The 19014-nt window shown below is 37.8% G+C and overlaps 1 protein-coding gene across 2 annotated transcripts; it reads left to right on the top strand.

The window, feature by feature from the left end:
- Window positions 1-201: 201 nt before the first annotated feature.
- Window positions 202-2247, top strand: LOC132266842 (patatin-like protein 3). 2 transcript variants are annotated; one of them, XM_059767841.1, is made up of 6 exons: window positions 202-507; window positions 641-822; window positions 932-1124; window positions 1212-1373; window positions 1487-1789; window positions 1912-2247. In XM_059767841.1, the coding sequence occupies exons 1-6, from the start codon at window positions 478-480 to the stop codon at window positions 2131-2133; spliced, it is 1092 nt and encodes a 363-aa protein (XP_059623824.1). In that variant the 5' UTR covers window positions 202-477; the 3' UTR covers window positions 2134-2247. The 2 variants fall into 2 exon arrangements, with proteins under 2 accessions (XP_059623824.1, XP_059623822.1); XM_059767839.1 differs by having other exon boundaries at window positions 203-542.
- Window positions 2248-19014: the final 16767 nt, after the last annotated feature.

Raw genomic sequence — 19014 nt, 5'->3', positions numbered from 1 at the left:
TTATGATACAGATAAACAGAGATGTCAATCCCATAGCCATCAAATTTGAGGCTAGGGAGTAAAAAAAAAAAAAAAAAAAAAAAAAAAAAAAGGGAAAAAATATAAATTACGCTCTAGATGATGACAAAGAAGCTTGGACCACATGCAGATAATCCTAATAAAGATTTCCATTAATGCAATTCAAAATGAGGGAATATTTGACAAAATCAATAATGGAGTGCCTTGGAAATTATCAAAGTTAGCTAAACACATATATAAACAAAGATATCTCTGTTGATGCATCGGCCATTGGATGCTTTGTTTTTTAGCTTCATTTCTTGTTATAAATATCCTCTTGAGTGTGTACAATCCCTTCATATGCAAAAAAACAACTACTCTCTTCGTTGCAATCTGTTTCCTTACAACCCTTCACTTTCAACAACCTCAAAATGGCTTCTGGATTGACAAAAAGAAAGACGGTGACGGTACTGAGCATCGATGGAGGTGGCATTAAAGGCATCATTCCCGGTATCCTTCTCGCCTTTCTTGAATCAAAGCTTCAGGTAGCACTTCATCAAACATGCTTACACTTTTCACCTTTTTCCTATATTGTCATTGTATTATAAAACTTATTTTTGTTCATATATGATTTGATTGCTAGGAACTTGATGGAACAAGTGCAAGAATTGCAGATTATTTCGATGTAATTGCTGGAACTAGCACTGGCGGGCTTGTCACCACCATGCTTGCTGCTCCCAACAAGAACAACCGCCCCATGTATGCTGCAAAGGACATCAACAATTTCTACTTACAACACACCCCCAAGATATTCCCTCAGAGCAGGTGAATAAAAAATTTAGAAGCTTAAACTTTAAGTGCTTTTAATTATATTCTTGTGTCAATGGATTTGTACTATGTTGGATGAATCATTGAAGGGTGTTTCTCTGATTAGTGGCAAGAGCTTCCTGGACATGGTGACAGGTTTGATTGGCGCGGTCTCAGGGCCAAAGTATGATGGGAAGTACTTAAAGTCATTAACAAAGGAGCTACTAGGTGACCTTACTATAAAGCAGACCCTAACAAATGTGGTCATACCAGCTTTTGATATCAAACACCTCCAGCCAATTATCTTCACTACCAGTGACGTATGAAACTTGTGAACATTAATTTGAGCATTTTGGGTTTTCTAGCTACATTAATTTTCTTAATAATCTATTTGAAACAATATACAGGCCAAAGTGAATGTTTCCAAGAATGCTCTGCTATCAGATATCTGCCTCAGCACCTCTGCAGCCCCTACCTATCTCCCAGCACACTACTTTGAGACTAAGGATGCTGATGGAAAGACGCGCACTTTTGATCTCATCGATGGTGGGGTTGCTGCAAATAATCCAGTAAGCTGCTAATTTGATAAATTAGAGAAGCACTTGAATGTCTCACATTTTGAAGATTTAGATCAAACTATGTTTGGCAACTAACAAATAACCTGTGCTGAGAGAATTTGCAGACCCTAATGGCCATAAGCCACATCGCAAAGGAAATTGTAATGGGGAACTATGAGTTCGTTGAGATGGAACCGATGGAAAGCAAAAGGATGCTTGTCCTTTCATTGGGCACCGGTGCAGCCAAGCGAGAAAAGAAGTACAATGCAACCACAGCCTCCCGGTGGGGATTGCTCAGTTGGGTTTATGACAATGGTGCAACACCATTGCTTGACGTTTATGGCGACGCGAGCTCTGATATGGTTGACATCCATGTCTCAACTCTCTTCCAAGCCCTGCATTCCGAGAAGAACTACCTTCGCATTCAGGTATATATAAAGAATCAAATAAATGGCTAGTCTAGTGTATATGAGACTCTTGCCATAAACGTCAAATGTATCCCATGACTATCATATGCATGCTAATAATTTCTTGTGATATGGATGGACAGGATGACACATTGACCGGTAACTTATCCTCGGTTGATATTGCAACAAAGGAGAATCTGGAAGGGCTTATAAAGATTGGAGAGAAGCTGTTAAAGAAACCAGTGTCAAGGGTGAATATGGAAACAGGTCAGTTTGAGACGGTTGAGGGAGAAGGTACTAATGAAGAAGCTATTAAGCGCTTTGCTAAGCTGCTTTCTGATGAAAGAAAGTTCCGAACCACTTGAATATTAATTGCAGATATGTATAATAAGAGGTTTTAGAAACAACCTCCAAAATAATTGTTCCATGTTTTTTTTCAATAGCAGGAGAGTATAATAAATTCTTACGTATTTGCTTAATTCTTTTCCGTTGCAGCCACTTTTCTTCTTCCTCCGTGCATAACTGATCCTACAACTAATAATGATAGTTTTTTTATATTTATATAACGGTTAATGCACATGTACCATTGCGCCAAGTAAACTTATAAACGGGTTAGATCCAGACCAGTTTAGGTTTAATTTGATGTGAATCTAATAAGATTATATATCAATTGGATCCGATAATCTAATAGATAGTTTATGATTGAATTTACATTCTGTTGACACCATTTTAATAATTGGACTTGGATTACAAGTGGGCTTGGGGAAGTATGACATGGTAAGAGATTGGGATGTGAAGAAGGATTTAATTTGGGATCTGGGCCATGAATGTAAGGCCTGATGAAACAATGATGTTTTAGAAGCTTGGGTTGTAAAGACATTAGGCTAAAGATATGCAGTAATGAGTTTGGGCTATGAGATATTTTAAGTCTATTTGGACTGAACAATGGACCTGGGTAATGATTAAGATAGCTATAATGCGGTAAGAGGAAGAATGGGCCGATTGCAGGGTTAGGTTCTTGGTTAGAAGAAGTGCTGAGCAATTTCACATACAATACAAGTCACATGTAACATGTGAGGGCTTTACTAAGCGGATAGAATATTTTTGAACTTTAAAATAATGGGTAAGATTTATGTGATATTCATCCTGTATTTAATTTTAGTTAAGAATTAGTATTTATCTAGGATTGTTTACTTTGAATTTATTTTTCAGTTGTATTACAAAGTTTTAGTATAATTAGAATGCTTGTATTTAGGAAGTTGGTTTACATATTTTTCTATAAATAAACAAGGAGGTATGTTGTACTAAAGGTCCAGCACCCTTAGAATCAATTTATTATTTTATTTGCTTTTTCAAGCTCTTTTCCAAAATAGTATCCTTGCTATTTCTCTCTATCCCTATCTTCTTAATTCTCGTTCTCTCTCTTTCCCTCTAAATCTTTTCTCTCTATATTCTTTCTATATCTATTTTCCTCTCTTTTCCATTCTTTTGATAGTCACTATAAGTTATTCATTAAAAAGTCGGGTATATTTGTTCTCTTTCTCCTATAATCGCCTGAAAGTCAATTTCTCAAAGAGACTGCAAGTTAACTATCTACAATTGAACCATATAGTTGGTTCTGGCACGCCCGTTTTACATCAATTTAAGATCGGCTCCAGCCGGCCGATTTTAGCGTCAACATTTTTGGCACGCCCGGTGGGACTCATCAGGTGAGTAAATTATAGTAAATATGCCTCCCAAGCTAAGAAATTTGAAAGGTGTGACTATAGGTGACAATACTAACAAAGAGAACCAGCAACTCGGCGTAGGCGATGATGCCGATTCATCAGTTCCATCCGACACTCCTTTTGGTCGGGTATTGGAATCAATTATGCAGAAAATGGATACCCTACAAGCTCAGATTGGTGAAATAAGGTCCCAAATGGGAGAATCCAATCAAATTTTGGTTTCTCAAATAAATAAGATGAGATCAATGACCGGAGAGTTAAATCAAATGATGTATACTCAAATGGAGAAGATGAGTCAGAAGCTTGAGACCAACATATCGATTAACCAAAATCGACATGACCAAGCTGAAGCGTTTCACGCCAATGAATCCATATTTCAACGTATGTCGGCACCATTAATATATATATCCCAAGGGCCTCGAACGGCATCAACATGTATCATACCGCCAAGCACAGCACTTGGCATCACTCTCAGCATGCCGATTGGTAATCCACCAATATTATCAGATCCACCGGCATTAACTGCAGAGCCATATAAACAGTCACCAGTGAATAATCAACATAATCAAAATGTACAGCATCCATATGTGCAGCTGATTCCTCTGGTGAGATACCAACAAGAAGTGTTGGGTAACCAAAACCCAGGTAGGGTTAATTTATTGATCACTCCGACGGTTGCAGGGGGGCAAGTAAATGCCGATCCACAATGAGAGTGGGTTAATCCATTTGTTTTGCTGCACCCAAATGATCCTCCAGGTAGAAATTCAAAGATCGATAGGGCTCATATTTTAGCTTTAATACAGGCTGAAGTGGCACAGCGTCCCAGACGTGCTAGGCCGGTATATAGAAGCCTTATCCTGATCATGTTAATGCCCATGAGTTGCCTAGAAATTATCGGTATCCCGATTTTTCTATGTACTGTGGTGAAGAGAATTTTTCTACAGTGTAACATATTGCGAGGTTTACAACACAATGTGGTGAAGTAGGTCATAATCCTTGGTAGAGGATGAGGTTATTCTCTAGCTCTCTTGCTGGGGGCATTTGAATGGTATATTAATTTACCAGCAAATTCTATCCAGACATGGGATGAAATGGAAGAAACTTTTTATATTCAATTCTACCGAACAGAGACTAAAGCTACGCTGGCAAACATATCTCGACTATCTCAGTTGTCGAGTGAATCGGTTTAAACTTTTGTTGCCAGGTTCAGAAAAGTTAAACTCAAATGTCAAGTAAGTTTCCCAGAACCAGAATATATCAAGTTAGCATTAAATGGTTAAGATATTGAACATCGCAAAAGGTTTGATGGGGTTGAGTTTCAAGATCTCTTCGATTTAGCAGACAGGGCTTCTCAGCATGAGAAGATACTTAAAGAAGAGAAAGAGAGGAAGAATTCCTCTAAGGGTACTTATTATAAGACCCTAATTATAAGGTATTCTCGGCAGAAGTTGGAGATGAATTAGAAGTTGACGTTGCTGAGGTCAATATCAAGAAGCCATACATCTGTGAGGCATTGGTCAAACCTAAGCTGACCACGGGGGGCAATGCAACATCAACATCGGCAGCAAGGAAAGGTCCTACTGATACAGGGAAAAACTACTCGTTTGACTTATAAAAAACAAATCAAATCTTTGATCACTTGATGGCCGATAAAATCATCTCTTTACCTAAAGGGCATAAGATTCCATCAGTAAGTGACCTTAAGGGGAAAGAGTATTGTAAGTATTATAACTCTTGGAACCATGTTACTAATGATTGTACTTGGGATGTTTCCCATTTTCACCATTTTTCTTTTTTCAGAAATTTTGTCGCTGCATAGGCATTTTCGTCTTTTCACGTTTTGCGTACCGGATACTGTGGGGTGTGCCGGGTGTGTCGAATAATCGTTGTGAGTATTTTGTTGAGATCGGCACTCTTTGAAATGCAAGGTTGGTCGTTTTTGCATTTTTCAGTTTCTAGGACCGGACGGTCCCGTGTGGGACCCGCTACCGGTATTGTTGAGTACAAGGATTTTAGTTTGGCCCATTTACATTTTATGCATTTTATTTTATGTGACTTATGTAGCAATTATATAATGGTGTATTATATGTATATGTGTGGTGTGGACTAAGAGTAAAAGAAAAGGGAAAAGTCAAAAGTGTGGTGGTGGGACCCACCACTCACATTATTGGTGGTCTAAAGACCACACATGGTCTCACACACACTCTCTCCCCACTAGAATCTCTCTCACTATCTCAAACTTCATTTTTCTTTTTCTTTTGCTTCAAATCTTTGAAGCTTGATTACTCATTCAATTCTTAGAGTTTTTGGAAGCCGTTTGTGGCAAATCGAAGCTCTCAACGAAGCCTTCGAATCCATACCAGTAATTTCATATTTGGTGCCCCCTAAGAATTTCGAAATCTAGACCCATTTTGGAGGGTTTTGCTCAAATTTTAGGTATGGGTTCTTAATCCATGAAAATCTTGTACTTTAGTGAATTACTCTTCTTAAATTGTTGCTTCACATGAAATAATTGTTTAGAATTTAAAGAATTGTTGGTTGTTGTGCATATATGTTAATTGTGTGACTATGTGTACTAAATGGTCTATATCAAGAGCAAACCTAAGTGTTGATTTTTATATGTCTATCATGCTAGATTTTATTGTATGAAATCATGTCACAATTTGCTTGCAAATTCTAGTGCATTATACCTTGTTAGTGAATCTTGAGCTAGTTGTGGAATTATGAATGTGGACATGACATTGATGCCTCCATGCATTAACATCGGGCATAAAAAGGGAAAGAATTGTTTTGGAAATAAAAAGGGAAATTTTGGGGAAGAAGTTTTGATTAAAGAGATTTTTAGCAAACTCGGTCGCCGTGGAGTCACCAAAGGGCCGGTAAGTTAATGTAACCTAGAGAGAATTAGGGAGATTGCCCTCGAGTGGTTAAGCTATCTGGGCCCCATAATGACGCTGCGGAGGTACCAACGGTCAGGGACAGTAGCCAGTCCTTCTCTTGGCGCTGAGGGAGTACCAAAGGGGGTTACATTAACAGTTTGAAAGTAATGGATTTTGAATGAGAAAATGGGGAGTGACATCGGCATGCATTGCATTCTATTGCATCACATTGATTATGTTAAGATTGGTTGTTATGTTGTATTAACCCGGCTTAGTATGATCCCCATTCCCATTGCTCTATTCTATGTTTGGATTCACGGGGACACAAGAGGCATGTCTTAAGTGCCACCTACTGAGCAAATTGCTCACCCCACCATACTTAACATTTTTCAGGTCTTGGAAATGAATTGGAGGATGACAATCCACCTCAAGCTTGAAAGTTGCTAGAAGAGCATTCTATTACTTTTGTATTAGGCCATTCTTTTGTATACTCATTGTTTTGGAAATGAAATCAATGTTAACATTTATGGCTTTGTAATTTAAGAATGAATCTCATCTCTTATTTGGTGTAAATGGGATTAATGTAACCATCGTGTAAAACTTATGTAAACGATTTCAAATGATGTGTATTGTGATCATGGTTGGCTCTTTTGCCTACGATCTTAGGATGATTGATGATTTACTTCGATTTTAAATCCATTGTAAAGTCTCTTATTCAGCTCCCTTTCAATTTGCACAAAGCAGTAGTTCAGCTTCAGCTTCTGGGTTCGAGGGAGCCATTTCGGTCGACTGAACCTAGAAGGTGCTCTCAGGATCTCCTATTTCGGTTGACCGAACCATCTTCATTCTCTCAGGATCTCTCATTTCGGTCGACCGATGGGGGGTTTCGGTCGACCAGTTCTTGAGGGCCTGCTTTGGCCGACCGAAGCTCCACTTCGGTCGACCGAAGTTCATCTGTTGTGGTGGTTTTGTTCTTCCTTTTTGTTTTTTTTTTCACCCTCGACTCTTCGAGATTTTGTTTAGAGCTTTTATGAAGACTTAATGATGATCATAATGACGACCCTTAACGCTAGAAATGATGTGTTTGATGTAGATAACCTCGGGTTCGAGTAAGGATCCGGCTAATGGTTCGGATCTCCGGGTCCGGGGCGTTACAGTACTGTTCTACGAGGTGTATTGCAAAAACCTATTAATGAAGGTACTTTAAAATTCCCGGAGAAAACTTCAGACACTATGAAGGTAGATACTAATCCATTCCCTACAATCATCTACAAATGTGATAAGCTTAGCCTAGTGAGAAAATCGGCAGGAGGCTGAGAAGATATCAGGAGAGTTCCTATCATCAAGTACGACACTAGAAAAGATGGGAGAATTGCAGAAACAATTAAAAGACGCTCAATTAGCCCTGATAGATCAGGGTTGTTGCCTAAATTGCAAAAGAAAGCAGAACCTTAAGGAAAAAGATCCAATGAAGATTCAACCAAAGAAGAAGAAAGGAATTCTTGAGAGGCTTACCTTCCCAATTAAGCCTGGTAAAGAGCCTAGGCAAGACAATTGCAGGAGCAGTAATGTGAAGGTAGAAAAGCAGAATCGACAAGTATATATATCTAGCCGATTCCATCCCCAAAATCAGCAACCTAGTTTTAGAAGAAGGTCGCCAGTTCAATCAGAAATTTGGGTATAAAAGGGAGCCAATTCATACAAAGTGCGAACTATGAAACCAAGGATAGTCTCAACAGAGGATAGATAGACTCGAGTCAATCACTTGAAATTCCCTAAAGTTCAACAATATCAGAATAGAGGCCTTACTCGATCTCAGAAATGCAGGGAACAAAGGAGAATAACAGAGGAAAAAAGGAAAGCTGAAGAGGTAAGCGAAGAAGAGTTGGCTGAGGAAGTCGGTATTCCCAATAAAGATCAACCGAATGAGGTAGAAGAGTATCAGCCGATATAGGCCAAATGCAAAAATGAGTTCAGAATTCAATTTGGCAGTTTCCCAGATAAAATGTCATATAATATGGCATTTGTATTACTAGCAATGTTCCAGGCCCCATCGGCATCAAATGCAAGTACTGAAAATAAGGAGAAAGAAACTCAGCCGATTCAGAATTTATCAATTCTTTCTTCAGAATCGGTAGAAAGGTAGTCTTTGAGAAACCTTTGTTAGCAATGACTCAACAACTAAGGCCTTTATATGTCAAGGTATGGGTAGAAGGCCAACCTATTAACCGAGTCTTGGTTAACAATGGCTCAGTCCTGAATGTTATTACAGCTAACACTTTTGAAGAAACTCAGTAAGAGTATGGAAGATGTTATTCCCACTGATGTTACAATTTGTGGGTTTAACGGAGGTTCTACTAGCACTAAAGGAATTTTTCCCTTAGAGGTCAAAGTTGGAGGACGAACATCATTCACGGCATTTTTTATTATTGAATCCATGGCCTCATATAATTTGTTGTTAGGTCGTGACTGGATTCATCCAAATATATGCATCCCATCGTCATTACACCAGATGCTGATCTTTTGGGATGGGGATAAGGTAAAAAAAAGTGAATGCCGATGATAAGCAATTTATGGCAAAAGTATACTCAGCAAATGCTATTTTGTATGATGAAGAGTGTGTTCTGATTCGATTTATAGGAACAGGGGTCGATGGAAGACCTATATCGGCAACTATGAGAAGAAGTCTTGCCGATCAAGAATTCGGCGAGTTACAATAGGAAAGTTCTAGGCCGAAGGTAGAATTCCCTCCCAGAAGCAACCACGTTCTTTCCTCCTTGAACTGCTTTGTTAATCACCCAAGTTCACTCTCTGTCTCTCTCCGTATCTCTCTGTGTTTTTCACTACGGGAAAAGAGGTTCTGTATTCTAAAACCCTAAGTTGACATATCATATAGTATTTATAGGCTTCAAAACAATAACCCTAATCCCAGTTTAATTTAGAGATGGGAAAAACCATACATATTATATCTAAGTAGGCTAATCGTGACACACTAAACCCTAACTAAACCCTAAGATAATAATAATAATCAAAGACAATAAACAATTAAATCAGATTTCCATGTAAACATATATGTAAGACAGAAAATAATTTAAAACAAATACTCACTTACATAATTCAAATAAATACACCAATTAAAATAAATGCAACATTTAAATAAAACAACAATTAAATAAAACATTAACTGCAATTAATTAACAATAAATAAAATGAATAAGCAAATAGTCAAATAAACATATATAATTGCATAAATTACAATAAAACCATAAAATAGACTACCGAGACTATCATTTTAAAATTAGGGGTATTACATTCTTCTCCCCTAACAAAAGAAATTTCGTCATCGGAATTTACTCTTACCTTCTTCCAATATGTCAGGAAACTGCGAGCGAATGACATCCTCTCGTTCCCAAGTGGACTCAGCCTCATTGTGATGACTCCACTGAACACGTACCAAAAGGGATAACCTTATTACAAAGGATTTGATCCCGACAGTAGACAATACGACACGGTGGCTCTAAATAAGTTGCATCCAGCTGCAACTCAATCTCCCTAACATCGATATGCTGATATCGATCTTCATCTCGCAAAAATTTTCGCAACATGGAAACATAAAACACATTGTGTACGCGATCCAAATTATCCGAAAGTGCCAACCGATAAGCAATAGCTCAAACTCAATCCGTAATCATGAATGGACCGACAAATCGCGGAGACTACTTCCCTTGCCTCCCAAAGCGCATGACTCCTTTCATAAGAGACACCTTGAGTAGAACCTGATCCCCAACCTGAAACTCCAGTGCACGAGTACGACGATCTACATAACTCTTTTGCCGACTCTGGGCAGTGCGCATGCGATCCCTAATAAGAGCAACCTTCTCAGAAGTATCCTTGATGAATTCAGAACCCAAGAATCTATTCTCGCCAACTTCCAACCAACAACAGGTGATCGACACGGTCGGCCATACAATGCCGCAAATGATGCCATACCAATAGTATTCTGGAAACTGTTGTTATACATAAACTCCACAAGTGGCAAATAATCCTCCCAGTGGCCCTTGAAGTTAAGGACACACGAACGAAGCATATCCCCCATGATCTGATTAACCCTCTCGGTCTGCCCATCAGTCTGAGGACAATAAGCAGTACTAAGATGCAACTCTATATCCAAAGCCTGCTGAAAACTCTTCTAGAAGCCTGACACAAAGCTCGAATCCCTGTCCTATATAATAGACAACGGAATTCCATACAACTTTATAATCTCTGAAATGTAAAATCTCGCCAACTGCTCCGAAGTGAAATCAGTGCGAATAGGTAAGAAATGAGCTGATTTCGTCAACCTGTCCAAGATGGCCCAAATGGAATTGTGATCCTTGAAGGAATTAGGCAATCCCCCATAAAGTCCATTGAAATGCTCTCCTATTTCCACTCCGATATCGGTAATGGCTGTAGAGCTCTTAGTGGCCGTTGATGATCAATCTCAACCATCTGACAAATACTACACTAAAAAACAAAAAAAGTAATGTCCCTTTTCATACCTGCCCACCAAAACTGTCGTTTCATATCCTGATACATCTTGTCTCCCCCCGGATGAATAAAGAACTCAAAGTGGTGAGTCTCAGTCGTCACATCATTCTTTAACTCATCAGCAAAAGGTACTACTAACCGTCCCTTGTACCGCAAGCCTCCATCAGCCCCAACATAGTAGAATGGAACCTCTCCGGAAGCTATCTTTGCAATTTTGTCAATGCACTACTAATCCGTGAGTTGTGCCCTCAAAACCTTATGAATGATAGAAGATGTAACTACCATGCAAGCCATGAAAGCATCCGACAATTCATCAACCTTCTTCAATGCATTCCACTCAGTAGTGAATAGAGTGGAAAGGCTAGCAACAGGTCGGCGACTGAATGCATCCGCCACTACATTCGCTTTCCCTGGATGGTACTGTATAGAGAAGTGATAGTCCTTCACAAATTCCAACCATCTGCGCTGTCTCATATTCAACTCCCGCTGAGTGAACAAATACGGTAGACTCTTATGGTCACTAAATAATCTAAAGGACTCACCCAACAGATAATGCCTCCAAATGCGTAAGGCAAAGACCACAGCTGCTAATTCTAAATCATGTGTTGGATAATTAAGCTCATGAGACTTAAGTTTCTGAGATTCATACGAAATCGGTCGCTCTTCCTACATCAAAACACAACCAAGTCCCTGTAAAGAAGCATCTGTGTAAACAAGATACTCTATCCCGCTCTGTGGGGTAGACAAAACCGGTGCAGAAGTCAACTTAGTCTTCAGCTCATCAAAAGCTTTCTGACAATGTTCATCCTACACGAACCGTACACCCTTCTTAGTCAGATGAGTGAGTGGTCCCACTATCTTTGAGAACCCCTGGATGAACCTCCTATAATATCCTGCCAAACCGAGGAAACTCCGAATCCCGGTAGGTGAAGTAGGCTGTCCCCACTCAACCATCGCTGAAACCTTGGCTAGATCCACCGCTATTCCCCTTTCTGACACCACGTGACCTAAAAATTTCACCTCCCACTGCCAAAATTCACATTTTTCAAAATTAGCATACAACTGGTGCTCACGAAGCGTCTGCAAGACTATCCGAAGATGTCTAGCATGATCGTCCTCTGACCTCGAGTAAATCAAAATGTCATCTATGAAGACAATGACAAATTGATCCAAGTACGCCCTGAAGACTCTGTTCATTAGATCCATGAAAACTGCTGGTGCATTAGTCAACCCAAATGGCATCACTCGAAACTCATAAGATCCATATCTAGTGAGAAACGCTGTCCTCGGAACATCCTTCTCCCTAACCCGAAGTTGATGATACCCAGACCGCAGATCAATCTTAGAAAAATAGGTAGATCACTTCAACTGATCAAAAAGTTCATCAATCTTGGGCAAAGAGTACTTGTTACGAACAATATACATAGCCGAAGTGACCCATCATTCTTCTTCACCAACAAAACCGGTGCTCCCCAGGGTGAAGTACTCCTGTGAATAAAACCCTGGCTGAGTAACTACTGAATCTGATCCCTCGGCTCTCGCATCTCCACTGGTGCCATCCTATATGGTGCCCTAGCAATAGGCGTAGTCCCTGGAGCTAAGTCTATCACAAAGTTAATCTCGCGACTAGGCGGCAACCTTGGAATCTCTTGAAATACATTCGGGAAATCCTGTACAATTGGTATGTTATCCAAAGATACAGAACCCCCTCCTCCGTTTTCTCCTCCACAAGGAACAAATAGGTGCTAGTGACCCCGCTAGAATGCGGCATAGTGACGACGTACATGTCCTGACTAGGTATGGTAACCACAATAGACCCATCCAAAATAAATAACTTGGGTATGGCAGTGATAACTGAGCCATCCCAAGTATCACGTCATAAGTGTGCATGTCCAGGACAAAAAGATTGGCTAGAAATCCAAGTCTACCAATATCTAGTGTCACAGGCCCATCACTCTCATGAGAAATGGCAGTATTGCCCAATGGGGTAAAAATATCTTGAGGTCTATTGCATATGTGTGTCACCAACCACTCCATAAAAATCCCCTATTTTCCGAATACTCCGTAGAGCAAAACGCATAAGGTAAAACGAAATGTTCCGCAATCGTCCCATTTTTAGATTATTGTTCTATCCTAGGAATTCATCTTTCTAAACCAAACCTACCATATTGATTTACACAAGTTCTTTTATAAACTTCTTGGTAATCAACCTGTCTTCACACCATGTATTAACAAGCAACTATTTGTTTGCCTGTTCCACAAACCCCCAATCACTCCACTATGATAATCATCTATTATAGCACCATACACATTCTAATATAGTCTAACAAAATCATATGTGTATATATTACCAAAAGAATGCTATCACAAGACACAATTCAAAAATAGCCAAACCGCTAGTTCACTTTATTAAGAACTTTTCCAAACCAAAAACTGTTAAATGAATAATCGTAAAATATTCTTTAACAAAATCCTAGTGTACGTGATTAAATTCGTACAACACTTACTAATACCTCCTCCATTATTAGTAATTAAAAGTACTCTTAAAAGAGCAGTCATCCTTGAACTCCAGTGCCCTCCATCTTGGATGCTCCGGTATCTCCTCCATCCTGATCTTCTTCGGGGTCTTCCTCTCTGCTTGGTTCAACTTCGAGCACCACCGAAGTTGTGTTAGGTCCACAGTATAGTGGCCAATCTCACACACCTGAAATCTTCATTGCCTTGTACTCCGAAGCAACACCCATTGGAATCAACTCCTTAGTCTCCAACTCTGCCTTCTTGGTCGGCCTTCGTAGGGGAATCGTTGGAGTAACCTTCCTCTTCCTTAGGTCCTTCTTTGATTTCATCACAGACCACATCCTCTTCCTAGTGCCAAACATTCTGAAATTACAGAATAAACTTGACATCAGTACCTCTCTAAACGAACCGTAAAGAAATACAATGAATCCTAAACTTAAGCTCTAATTAAGAGAAAACGCTTCGTGGAAGTCTTATTATGAAACATCCTAGAGACACTTGAACCTGGAGTGCTCTGATACTAACTGTGATACCCATCGGATCCGAGACACTGGTTTATCAGGCCCAGGCCCAAACCTGAGGGAAATATCAAACAATTAATATTTAATGAACACAGAATACAAGTTGAAATAATAAAAAATAAATAAAAATGGCTGAAAAGAACTCTAATTGAAAATCCTCAAAAGATAATTGTTCAAATCCATTAATCCAAAACCTCTAATTAATTAACAACTTGAGAATCCATCTAGTGGACCCCTAATAAAAATCCTTACTGTAAAATAAAGTAACTGTAATCAAAATCCAAGCTAATAAGAAAGCAGTCCTACATAGTCGGTGGAATGAAAGTCTATATCTGCTCTACACGACCAAGTTCTAACCCTGGAACTGACGAGCACCTGAAAAATAAGAGACTGGGACAGGGCCATATGCAAGTCCTACTCTACTACGATCCAAATAGGAATCCGATACGCAGATACATCCTAGATAGACTTAACAATATCTAGAGTAGTCCATATATGTATAAGTACACACTATGGGACGCTCACTAGTCCAATAGGTCTGTCTCAGCCTGAGTAGAGATAACATGCAAATCGCACATAATGTGGTCATGTGTACCTAGACCTACCAAGGAACAGAAACTACTGTCCAGCTATCCATCCTAGGCGATATACGTACCCTAACCATGGTCCTAAGACTCAAGCTCATACCATGGCACCATAACGTAAATATATAAAGTCCGTTCATGGTGTGTCATTCAAAAGGATTATTAACTTGACACATAGTTATAAGTAGGACTTAACTTTTGTAATAAATTCATCTTATTTCAGAATACGTATGACTTAGTGTTTGAACTAATCCGTCCTTAGAGTAGGTAGGTCTTAGTGTTTTGAACTAAGCCGTCCCCAATATGCCACCGTCCCATACCAGTGCATATACAGATATATAAGAAGGACTTAACTTTTATTGTTAATCCAACTTATTTCCAAATAGGTAGGACTTAGTGTTTTTAACTAATCCATCCCTTGTATGCCACCGTCCTATACTGGTGCATACAACACACAAATCCGTATAATTGACAAAACAGTGTAAATACTCATCAATTATACTCTAAGATATGCATCAATATAAGTTAACACATATCCAACAATATTTGGCATTCATTATAGAACCTAAAAATCATGCTCCAACAATTTAAATAGCCAAAATAAATCATAGCATTTAAATTCTCCATATAGTCCATAAACTGATACAATTAACAACAATTAAGTACTAATTTATTCCAAACCAAGCATAGTTGAATTTACAGATAATCCACTAAACTTATACTCTATCTAAATATGATTAATATTTTAAAATCATAACTAAGATAACCTCCAAGTTCCAGTAAATAAGTTTTTAATCAAAACGGTGCACAACCTGCAGGTTTTTCCTCAGATTCACCTTGCTCCATTCCTTAATTCAGTTATGAATTAATGTTTCCCCATTGTTTTGTAAGTCTAAGAGCATCATATAAATCACTTGAAATAGCTTAAATGAAGTACAACCACCCTGCACAGTCCAAACAACTCCTTAAAAACCAACAGTGTGCAATTCTGGGTGAGAGCAGGCTCCGAACAATTGAGAGATTGCTCTTTTAAAGTGAGAGCCGGCTCCCTAACTTAGGGAGCCTGCTCTTTGAAGCATAAAGCCAGTTCCATGCTCTTTGGAGCTGGCTCCTTTGATGAGGGAGCTGGCTCCCTCCTTTTGGGAGCATGCTCTCTCCTTTTCTGAAGCTTTCTGCGTTTTTCTACTTCGTCTTCCTCGCCTCTGGCGATACCCAGGCCTCTGTAACTCTTTTAATACTTGTTCTAAGGTGCAATTAATGTTCCAGATAAATCCTAAATCGTTGGTATACAACCACGACATGAATTGAACACAACGTTTGAAAACAACGGCAACAGGTTTTCAGTTAGAAATTCTTAAGCAACACAACACAGATAATTCAATGAAATTAAATACTGTTTAAGGATGCATAATTAATGTGTTATAACATTTGTTTAATCCATTTTAAAATTTATTCAATCCCTGGAGTCTACTTAGGCATGCACAAAACACAAATTAAAGGGAAAGAGTAGAGTTTCAGTTTTGAAACTCTAATCCACCATCTCTGATTATTCCGTCAACATCCTAGACTGCAGTTCTACACCTCTGGTGCTTTGGTTCAACCTAGAAGCAACCACGTTCCTTCCTTCTTGAACTGCTTTGTTAATAACCCAAGTTCACTCTCTGTTTTTCTCCGTATCTTTCTGTGTTTTTCACTACGGGAAAAGAGGTTCGGTATTCTAAAACCCTAAGTCAACATATCATATAGTATTTATAGACTTCAAAACAATAACCCTAATCCTAGTTTAATTTAGAGATGGGAAAAACCATACATATTATATCTAAGTCGGCTAACCGTGACACACTAAACCCTAACTAAAACCTAAGATAATAATAATAATCAAAGACAATAAACAATTAAATTAGATTTCCATGTATACATATACGTAAGACAAAAAATAATTTAAAACAAATACTCACTTACATAATTCAAATAAATACAACAATTAAAATAAATGCAACATTTAAATAAAACAACAATTAAATAAAACATTAACTGTAATTAATTAACAATAAATAAAACAAATAAGGAAATAGCCAAATAAACATATATAATTGCATAAATTACAATAAAACCATAAAATAGACTACCGAGACTATCTTTTTAAAATTAGGGATATTACATGTATAGAGTGGCTATCAAATGTAGTTTTGTTATTAAGAAAAATGAAAAATTACGAATATGTGTTGATTTTCGAAATATAAACTCGGTAACCCCAAAAGATGAGTATCCCATGTCGACAGCCGATCAATTGATTGATACGGCTGCCAAGCATGAAATCATGTCTTTTATGGATGGACACTCAGGCTATAATCAAATTTATATAGCTGAGGAAGATATCCCAAAGACAGCTTTCAGATGTCCAGGATAGATTGGAACTTTTGAGTGGGTGGTAATGCTTTTTGTGTAATACCCCCTAATTTCGGAACACTGGTTGATTAAGTCCACGCTTAAAATTAGGGGATATCAAAACAATTAAAGTATTTAAACAAACACAGAGTACAAAAAGAAATAAAAAGAATAAATAAACGCTGAAGAAAAACTAATAAATAATAATTTCCATTAATTAATAACTCTCCAACAATTACAACTCGGGAATCCCATAACCCAAGGACCCCTTAAAACATTATCTAATAATCCAATACTACTTAAAAGTACACAAGATGAATAGATGAATAACAGTCTCCCAGCTGTGGATCCTCAACCTCGAGACTGGAACTTCTAATAACCTGAAAAATAAATCGTGGGTTAAACCCTATGAGTAAGTTCTCTTTACCAGACCTCTGAAAACCAATAAGTAGATCATCTCTGATCAAAATCCACCCTAATAAAGAATTTAACTTTAATATAGCATGATATACATATATATAAACAATTATATATACTACACTAATCACATCTACTAATAGATTTATTAAATTTCCAAACCTAATAAACAATGATTAAAATAATAATCATACCTAAACCAATCCACCATTTCTTTTAAAAAGAAACTCCTTTAACCTGAATTCCATCATAATCAGTTGTTTAATCATTTAAATAATAAATTATAATAAAAGAAATACTCTATTTAATCCCAACCCGATAATGATTTTAATTATTTAAATCACATATTCAAAATCCAAGCTTTGACAAATCATCCATGTCTTCCCCAATATTATTTTATTAATATAAAATAATACACTAATCAGTAAGTACTAAACTATTCTCATTTAAGAATATCTAATCCTAATTCAATCTATACACAACAACCATAGATGATATTTTAATCATCTAACACATAGCAATGTAATTACGCTTTGGCAAATCAACCATGCCATTACAAATATTTTTATTTATATATTGGCAATTCAACCATGCCTCCACAAGTATATTTATTTATACATTGGCAATTCAACCATGCCTCCGTGTATGTATATTTATACATTGGCAATTCAACCATACCTCCACAAACATATATATTTATATTTTTAAACTAGCAACTCATCCATATTTCCTATGTATCTATTTTATTCATACGAATACTTAGGCATTATATTTACATCGATGGCAACTCATTCATGCCTACAATTCAACCATGTACCAACTTTAAACTCAACGATAGCTAATCCATACATAAACATCTCTTGCAGATTATAAGCATATCACAAATTTACTAACCAGCCTATCCAGATATATCAAATAAGAATAGTAATAATAATCATCTCAAATAATATATACACATATATTATTCAATATGTATATCTGTGTATAATACATTCCTTAATAATATTTGATTATTTAAAATCATATATACATATATATAAGTAAATATGTATGTATACACCTCATTCTATATGAATCGTAACTTAAATTAACCATATATATCCACATTTATAACTATATATATATATATATATATATATATATATATATATATATACACATCTTCTTCCACGACAAAATATTTAATTAATTATATTTACGCTAATTAAATGGTACTAAATATCTTAGCAACACTGTAAGGCTTTCAGAACACCAATAACACGCCATTTAATGGTTAATTTCAACCTCAACAAGCTTAAAATAAATTCTGGATAATCACCGGACTCACCAAAACCCCAAACACTTCCTCACGCGCCCCCACGCACCACCAAATGCTCCCACACTCTCTGCACGTGCTTCCACGCGCCATCATTCACTAGCAGGTGCGTTCACGCGCCTGCACACGCTCACACGCGCCAGATCCACTCTCGGCGCGTGTTGGCTTGCTCTGATTGGCTGCCTCTCTCTATTCTTGTGAGCTGCGAAGTAATAGATCCCTTCAACTGTTGACCAGACCTGGTTAACAGTCCAGATGCCCATGTGCACCAAATCTCCATGTGCTGTACCACACCAGATCAATCCACCATCTATCAACTCCACCCATAGCCGAGATTAACATGTGCACCATCTATTCATGTGCCGCATCAC

Source organism: Cornus florida, unplaced genomic scaffold, assembly GCF_030987335.1.
Source record: "Cornus florida cultivar Cherokee Brave unplaced genomic scaffold, ASM3098733v1 CherokeeBrave_3.0.0_Hap2_Chr07, whole genome shotgun sequence".
Lineage (NCBI taxonomy): Eukaryota > Viridiplantae > Streptophyta > Magnoliopsida > Cornales > Cornaceae > Cornus > Cornus florida.
The sequence above is the reverse complement of the archived record's forward strand: the minus strand, read 5'-3'. Positions and strand labels throughout refer to the sequence as shown.